This window comes from Arachis ipaensis, chromosome B4 (genome assembly GCF_059453495.1).
Source record: "Arachis ipaensis isolate K30076 ecotype BB chromosome B4, ASM5945349v1, whole genome shotgun sequence".
Classification (NCBI taxonomy): Eukaryota; Viridiplantae; Streptophyta; class Magnoliopsida; order Fabales; family Fabaceae; genus Arachis; species Arachis ipaensis.
In genome coordinates this window covers 3,674,445-3,682,895 of record NC_142439.1, presented here as the reverse complement: position 1 = coordinate 3,682,895, position 8,451 = coordinate 3,674,445, and the positions used below count along the sequence as shown (strand labels likewise).

The window sequence follows — 8,451 nt, the reverse complement described above, 5'->3', positions numbered from 1 at the left end:
ATTTTAGGTATAAAATGTTATTAAAGTTTTAGTCTCCATCTCTAAAAATTTTAGTCCTCTGTGTCCCCACTTTTTAGAGGTACTAAAATACTGAAATTTTAGAGACAGAAACAAAAATTTTAATACCAATCTCTGAACCAACAAACATGTACGCTACCTTAAGCACTAATATATCATGAGCATACTAACACGGGATCGTTTGAGCAGGAGATACTTATTCTCATGTCAAGTGAACAATATCCTTTTTCATCCTAATATGCGAAAACATTTTTTTTATTTGAGTGGTGTAATTAAAAAAAAAAAAAGCGTATCACAGGTTAAAGGATCTTCCTACACTCCGTAGTAAGTGTACTACATGATTCTGCCAATCAATCATGACCATTAAAATTTTTTAATTTAAATCTTTAGGCCTCTGGATAACGGAATAACATGTCCAATAAAGTGGTATGATACATGTGAAAACTTTCCTATACTTTATAACTTGCACCACCACAAATTGCAGCAGCAAATAAAATTATTTATTTAATAATAGTTACATTCTTATTATTTTGATGCAGAAATTGTGCTAATCACTCAGGCATGCGTGCAATTTGTGGCATTATACAAATTAATATGATACATTAGTGAATCATTTTTCTGTCTTCTTACAAGTTCCTACTTGCATATGAAGATCCAAATTTGTGCAGAGCATAGTGAACAAAATCACACACTTTAACGTGTTGGAAAACTTTGGAGAATTGTCAACTTGCAAACTTTTCAGTCATGGAAGTTAAGTTCCTTTGAGCATACTAGTCTTCAGTTCTGGTTTTCATGTTAGCACACGGTGAATCTGAACAAATGTCATAGATTCTGATTGAAAGAAACTGTCTGTTCAGGAGATTGATCTTGGTTGTTCCCTTCACTATCGGATGGTTGAGATTCGTGCTTGGCAGCAGCTTGTAGTACTCGGTTCTGAACATCTAATGATGAAGGTGATGTAGGAAGCCCTATGCGATTGGAATCTAATTTTCCGGCAGCCCATGAGACCGCTTGAGCTCCGACTCTAACAGGAGCAAGCAATAACCTACAATGGATTCAATAAGACAATGATATCAAGAGTGAAAATGCCGAGAATTGATACAGAAACTGGTACTCTTTTTAGTTGCTATTTGCTACTTGAAGTCTTATCCTTCTTTATGAGAAGGTTTTGTTTAAAGGTATAATTATTTTATAAGGTTCTATAATTTCACTCAATTTTAGATTATATTCTTATAGTTTAAAAGTTTATTTTATATAAGATTTTGTAATCAAATACTGGTTGTTGTTTAAGCGTTGCTTATGGAGCCCAACAGTTTAAATTTAAAAAATTTTGTGATGAAGTCCTATATTAGACCAAAATTTATGTAAACAGAATTCATCATCCAGTCTAGTGACTTCATTAGAAATTTTTATACAAAAGGAACCTAGCTGAAAATTATAGGGACTTGATCAGAAATGTTTAAACTATAGGGATTTGATTGAAAATTTTGTACAATATAACGACCTGATTACAAATTTTTAAACTATAGGAGCCTAAAAATATTGAATGAAAATATAGAGAACTACAAAGTAATTGAACTTACTTTTTCTTCCACTTTTACTCATTTTTCCAAGTGTAAATCACATTCTAAGTATCATAGTATTCTAAACTTTTTTCCTTTTTCATGTGCTTCTGAACCAACATAGATATTTTAAAACTAAATTGATCATCAAGCACCACCTAATCGAAACTCTGTTCTGGACACACCTTCAACATGTTGTTTATTCATGTTATGTACAAAAAATCAAATTTAATACCTAGTTTCTTAGTGTATAATAAAACTTTATGCAAATAAACATAGTACATATGTGTCACTCCCTTGAAAAAACAGAGTATAAGTGTATAACATACCTAATACGTAAAAGAGTTTGTTTAGCTGCATGAAAATTAAAACCCCAAATGGACACTATGTTTCAATGAGTTGATAGTTTCAGAACATAATGAGAAAAGTAGTTTGTGACGCATCTTTCATGAGTTGAATATGAATGTTATTATGGCTATAAGAAAGTAATTAAATAATTACATATACATCATTAAGCATACTTACCTCACATCTTGCTTCAAATCTTCTGAGCTCTCATATGAAGAAACGCGCAGATAGACCGTCTGATCAGTGCGCAGCAGACAATTTATGAGGTAAGGGAAGAACCAAACATTACAAAGACTACAAAAGATGACTAATGACAGATCCACAAAATTTATGCATTGGGATAGAGATAATATAAGCATAATAGATGTAGTGCGGGCATGAGAAGAACTTCCATGAAGATGTCTGAAAAGAAGAACTTCCCAGTAAAAGAATATTACGACTTACGAACCCACCAAGCAATTCACAAGTACACGTAAGACGTAACAGCTATATATTCTTTTAACAGAAACAATTTAACAAAGTTTGGCCAAAAGAACAAGACGCATACCAAACCAAGGCCAACTGCTCCAATCAACTGCAATGTCTTCTCCCACTCTGAGAAAATATTAATTTGCACTTTGTCAGAGCATAGCCAAAACAAAATTAAGAGAAAAAAAGAAAAGAAAAATAAAAATAAGAAAAAACCATATCCATCACAATTCATACAGACAAACAGAAATTCATAACTCATGTGCAGCCTTTTTAACAAGATTAGAGCTTCACTTTATGCTACATAATCATATGCAAACATCATATAATATCTAAGGGCAATGAAGAATAGTTTACTTCACATGGATCTGTGTTTGTAGGAATACACATGCAAAGTACATTAAACTAAAAGGTGGAAAACATATATCTACTACCCTTGAATTAACTCCAATGTCAAAAATGTTAGATGCAACAAGAAATCAATTTTCATTTCTGAACAAATTGATAGCTTTTTAGAGAAAATGCACGCACCTAATATTCCATAAAACCCCGCAATAAGAGCCTGAATCAAAAGTAGTTGCATTGATTAGAAGATAATGGAGTCAAAAGCAGTTGATCATTTCCAAAACTAATTAAAATATGAAAGGAAGAGAAGCATCTGGGTTATCAAGAAAATGGACATAATGTTTGCTGAATATCATTGTTGATGGCTTTGGAATACTGAATTAATAATATACACTGATTGCAAAGTTCTACGGCAAAAGGACATCAGAAATTATAAAACAACTCTTTTACTTGTGGACCCAGGAGAAATAAGTGAATTCAACAATATACTCAATTCCAGTTTCCTGTCAGTTATTTATATATTCAGGCAGTTTCATGAACTGAGTCCAGAGAAGAGGGTATTGCAAATTTTTTTATTTTTTATTATTATTATTATTATTATTATTATTATTATTATTATTATTTCTGACATCTCAACAGAAGTTGCCCTCATGAAGTAGATTTCTACCCTGTCAATGTATAACATACATATATCGTGTTTCAAAAACGAAAAGGAAATATCACATTCTGGGAACCTTATAAGATTGAGTTGACAGTTAACATAGAGAAGACATCAGGTGAATGGGTTGCAATAATTACCGAGTCGCCACTCACTGTACAGGTAACTTGACACTTACCAAGCCATAACCTAAAAGTTGAAGAGGAGAAGGACTAACATCCTCTAGAATTGCTTCAGCTTCCTGCAAAAGTAACAGGATACAACATTGTCAATTAAAGCAAAATATTCCTCTTCTAATCTTTTGTGCTTCCAAAATGAATGCACAAAAAGAGGAAAGAAGAATTGTAGCAGTGAATAGAAGGAGGAAGGTAGAAATCTAAGAGTGTCAAGTTGACGTCCGAGGGAACAATTACAGGATAAGATATCTTACTATAATTTCATTTATTTTGTCCTAAAGATAGATGCCATTTAGACAGGATTGACACCCACACTAAACTCAACAAAAGCCATGGGAGACCTTAAAATTTACTTGAAAGAACTGCAAAAGCAAATATAAGTGCTGCTTCTGTACATATTTCAAAGTTGATCATTAGAGCAAGGAGATTAACAAGACAGACAAGCAGCAATAGTTTGACAAATACCTCATTAAGTATGGTAAGTGCTGTCTCAGGTTTAAGCTCCTTGATTCGGAGACCTTCTTTCATCCAAGACCGAAAGCCACCTTGAACCATGTATGAATTCTGTAATACAATAAACAGGTAGTTAAATATGATGTGCTGCATTATGGATTAGATTTTATATGTTAATGATAAGTTAGTTGTAAAGAGCATGTCTATTGGGTCAAGCTCGGAATACAAACCACCAGTAACGCACATATACATGAATTTCAAGGTGCAGTTTCAGTGTCTAGCACATTCCTTACAGTATTTAAAAAGAAAAAAAAATTGTTCTTTGGTCCACTGCTAGAATGTGACAAATTGTTGGTCATAAAAAACAACAATTTAACTTACCAGCATGAGTTCAATTGCTTTTCATTCAGTAAGCAGGATCAAGTGTACAGTAATATATGTTACAATATCTAATCAGATACTTCCAAGGATGAAATCAAGCTGACACTAACAGAGACTTCAATTATGAAGGATCATATGAGTACATTTTCCAATTTCCAGGATTTTCTATAATTATCTTAAGTATAAAAAATCATGTCAGATTTTGAAGCAGTGTTAACTGTTTTTTGTTATCTAAATTCCAAATCTGATCACTACACTAAACTTCAGCCTGGAATTGGTATATCACATTAAAATTTCGAAGCAAGCTAAGAAGGTATAGACAGACTTGCCTTGACCCCAAGTTTCCTCAAGGAACGTGCGATGCCTTTAGAACGAGTACCATCAGCATCCATAACGATAACCTTGGAACTGTCCTATAGGATGGAGAAAAAAACAAAAGATTCTGAGGCATCATTAGTCATTTCAATTCCTAACCACATGAGAAATAACAGATACATAAAACTGAGATTTGATGTCCATGTAAGATTAAAAAGATGAAACTGCTAGAAGATGATAGTTATTTTATAAAACCATATAACACAAGCATTTAGTCAATGACATCACTCGAGGTTCAATGGTTTTACTTCATAATAGTAGAAATGAGGGAATGAGTTTGTCATGTATATTGAAAACACTGTTAAGCCAAGAGTGTCACAGGGAAGAAATTTTCTGTTTGTTCTTTGCACTTTCAAGTATCATATATCTTCAGAAGCTACAAGTGTACATACCTTAACAATCTTCAAATTTCGAATAATAGCAGCGATCAAGGAGTCATCAATGTCTCTACCACTTTTCAGCAACTTCCGTAAAGTGTCATTGACCTTTTCACAAAATGTTAATTTAGTAGTAGAACGCTACATATAATCACTTATCCATTCTAAAGAGTTATTCAAGATTCTAAACATGTTCAATTTAACAAAGGCGAGGTATACAATGATTATCCCAGTAAGAACTTTTAAGTAGTATTATGCTTCAAACCAACCTCAAGTGGAGTCACATTTGCATATCTAAACCGAGCAGACCGTCGAATATCAGGAATACCATCTTTTTCTAGCAAATCCTGAAGAAAGGAAAGTATCAACATGAGCCACTATTGACCAAATTCAATATCAAAATAGTAAGCCAATAAATTCAAAAGGATGGGGAAACTTTCTTAATACAAGGCAACCATCGATCTGGAAGAATTTGGCACAATGATAGAATGGGCATCAAAACACCAATATAGCATCACAAATTGTAAAACTGCTTCTCCCGCTTTGCATAAAAGGGCCAGAAATAAAATAAAATAAAACAGAATAAAATCACATGCCTCATTGCGGACATCTATCAGTGTGGCATCTTTGTCCCCAGCCAAAAGCTCCATTGCCAATTTAGGGGATAAATCTCCAGAGTAACCCCCATATGTCCACAACCAATAAAAGGCCCTGCATATCTTTGACATCTAGTAAATATAGCATTTGCAGGGAGAATCAATCATCTAATATAGATAAATTAAAGAATTCACTTTGGTGGAGAGAGAAATTCATACCATATTGTTGCTGAAGAGCCCACAAAAACAACAAATGGAACAATTGGGTCATTTGGATCCAACCCAAGATTCTTCTCCAGTGAATATATAGCCATGTATATCTGCCGACACGACATAAGTTATAGAAATACAAAATGCTGGAAAATTCAGAATGTTAGTGAAACTAAACAGAATATTTTAAAAATGGATATGAAAGATTTCAAGTTTTCAACCATAAATAAGTGTAAGCTTGTTATACTATGCTTGATGAAGCACCACCCAAGATGATGACTTGACCCCACTCATTTGATTATCAAATCAAGTTTCAAATAAACAATAACCAATGTAGAAATGTCATACTTAAGCAAATACTTAGTATCAGTTAAGCTGAGATTCAAGATCCTAACAAAACTATAATCCATAATATTCTAACCTGTTGAGATGCTGGCCCAATAGGCCTCAAGAGTTTTGCTGCTTTGTCTTCATATACATTGACTGTATCCCTAATCCCTGGAGGAAGGAGCTCCTTGGCTGACCCGTAAAGATAGACAGCGTACGATGCTCCGCTTACTAAAGAACTCTCTACAGCTACAATTGTGCGGCGCAACACATCAACAACCACAACAGGTACCTTACTAGTGATTCCACTTAGCTCGCTTGAAATGCCAGTAATTTTATTCTTTGTTAATTCCCCTGTTTTATCTACAGAAGAAAATGCCTTACTAATAGCATTATCTGCAGATGTAGTAGCATTTTTAACAATAGAATCTATAAAAGAAGTAACTGTATCCAGCGAGTTCCGTAAGGCAGCTTCTCCCTTATTAACTGAGCCATTGATTGAGTCGTTGATTCCAGCGACAAGGTCACCGACACTAGCTTTTGCACTGGCTACTGATTCGTTGTCCACATTATATGAATCAGGCACAGATGTAGAAGTAAAATTCTCTTGTATTACATCAGTACTTGATAGTGTTTCAGGTTGCACCGGCACTGCTAATGTGCTAGATCCTTCAGTTGACTGTTCTGCAAAGTCCACAACATCCTCTGCCACGGTTGACAAATTATAACTCTCTATGTGTCTGAACTCTCCATTACTAAGTGAATGATGTCCATCCGTTGTCACCGATGAATAACCCCACGTATTTGTAAGGTACCCTGGTTCACTTGGAGAAATAAAACTACCTGAGACAATCTTTGTAGATTGCACAGCAAATGAGTTCTTCAACGAGTGAGTGTGAGTTCCATACTGAAAACCCAGATGCACAACTTCTTCTCCTACACATCTGCTCTCAAGATCTTTTCGAATCGGGTACAAGGGTTGCAATCCCCCAAACAAGGGAATCTGCTAGAAGAAATCAATTGTTATAATTAGCAACAAAAAGAATTAAAACTTATGTCCTGCTAAATGGGGCAGGATATATGCATCAAACGACACCATACTGTACTATCTCAAAACCATGATTGAACAAGTAAAAAAGCACACTCTAGAATTAAAAAATTAGGTCAATTACTATCACTGATGCATCAATAGCACAGAACATGTCCAGGTTTCAAAATTGTGTTCATGAAAGTGGAACCTCAACTATGGCAACGTTCTATAAAGAAATTAAGATTGTTTTCATTCTCAATTTAACAAAGCAGAATCGCAGAATATTGAAGGAAAATTCAAAAGAAATGGAGACAGAATTTTGAACCTGGGAAGAAGAGGAGTAGCTCGGGGTTGCTGAGCAAACAGGCAACATCCTCATGATGATGAAATTGAAGATGATGAATGAATCAATGAATCAATGATCGATGATCTCAGCCACTAAACATACACATCAATCAAAATCAAACTTATCAGCCTCTCGCAACTGTCTCTCACTTCTGGTTCAAATCAATGCATGCATTTTATTTATTTTATAAAATCAATAATCAATAAAATAAAATTGAGAAGAGAAAAACACGTAACCAGAGAAAAATTGATGATTAACCGCCAGCTTTGTTAACAAATTTTGCTTATTTCACTTAAATTCAAGGCTCAGTTTCAAATGGCATTTATAAACTTTCAGAATGCAAATCGAAATATTGATATTTTTCAAAGTTTAATCTAATATTATATATAAGTTAATTAATTTTAGTTTTTAATATATATGATAAACTCACTCCCTCGCCTGAGCTCCTTCTCATGTGTATGCTTGCCTTTTTTTTTTGTTAATATATTGTTTTTGGCTAGAAAATTTAGATATGAAAATAAAATGTGTGATATATTTTAACATTGTAATTTTAGATTTTTTTAAAATTGTGAGATATACACAAATTGAAACCTCCAATTTGTGTTTAAAAAGTTTTAAAGTTTTGGAGATCTTCCGATTTATGTTTAAAAAATTTTAAAAAATCGGAGAGTCCGATTTGTATAATTTCAATTTTTTTAATTTTTTAAACATAAATCGAACGTGTACCAAAAAATCAGACGATCTGATTTCTATACTTCTTATAAATCAAACGATTCGATTT

General features: G+C 33.6%; 1 protein-coding gene across 1 annotated transcript; it reads right to left on the bottom strand.

Annotated features, from left to right (window-relative positions):
* Window positions 1-496: 496 nt before the first annotated feature.
* Window positions 497-8,058, bottom strand: LOC107638441 (Rhodanese/Cell cycle control phosphatase superfamily protein). The gene is made up of 14 exons (XM_016341704.3): window positions 7,907-8,058; window positions 7,650-7,762; window positions 6,389-7,297; window positions 5,977-6,077; window positions 5,758-5,872; window positions 5,431-5,508; window positions 5,177-5,269; window positions 4,739-4,822; window positions 4,041-4,139; window positions 3,578-3,640; window positions 2,928-2,958; window positions 2,476-2,522; window positions 2,106-2,164; window positions 497-1,063 (listed from the first exon to the last, which is right to left on the bottom strand). The coding sequence occupies exons 2-14, from the start codon at window positions 7,701-7,703 to the stop codon at window positions 841-843; spliced, it is 1,956 nt and encodes a 651-aa protein (XP_016197190.1). The 5' UTR covers window positions 7,704-7,762; window positions 7,907-8,058; the 3' UTR covers window positions 497-840.
* Between the last annotated feature and the right edge of the window lie 393 nt (window positions 8,059-8,451).

Excerpts from the sequence above, each read along its gene's own strand:
- LOC107638441 (XM_016341704.3), bottom strand. The coding sequence starts at position 7,703 with ATGAGGATGTTGCCTGTTTGCTCAGCAACCCCGAGCTACTCCTCTTCT. Across the intron at positions 2,165-2,475 it reads GAGCAGTTGGCCTTGGTTTG|ACGGTCTATCTGCGCGTTTC; the intron begins GTATGCGTCTTG and ends CGCACTGATCAG. Across the intron at positions 1,064-2,105 it reads GATTTGAAGCAAGATGTGAG|GTTATTGCTTGCTCCTGTTA; the intron begins GTAAGTATGCTT and ends AATCCATTGTAG.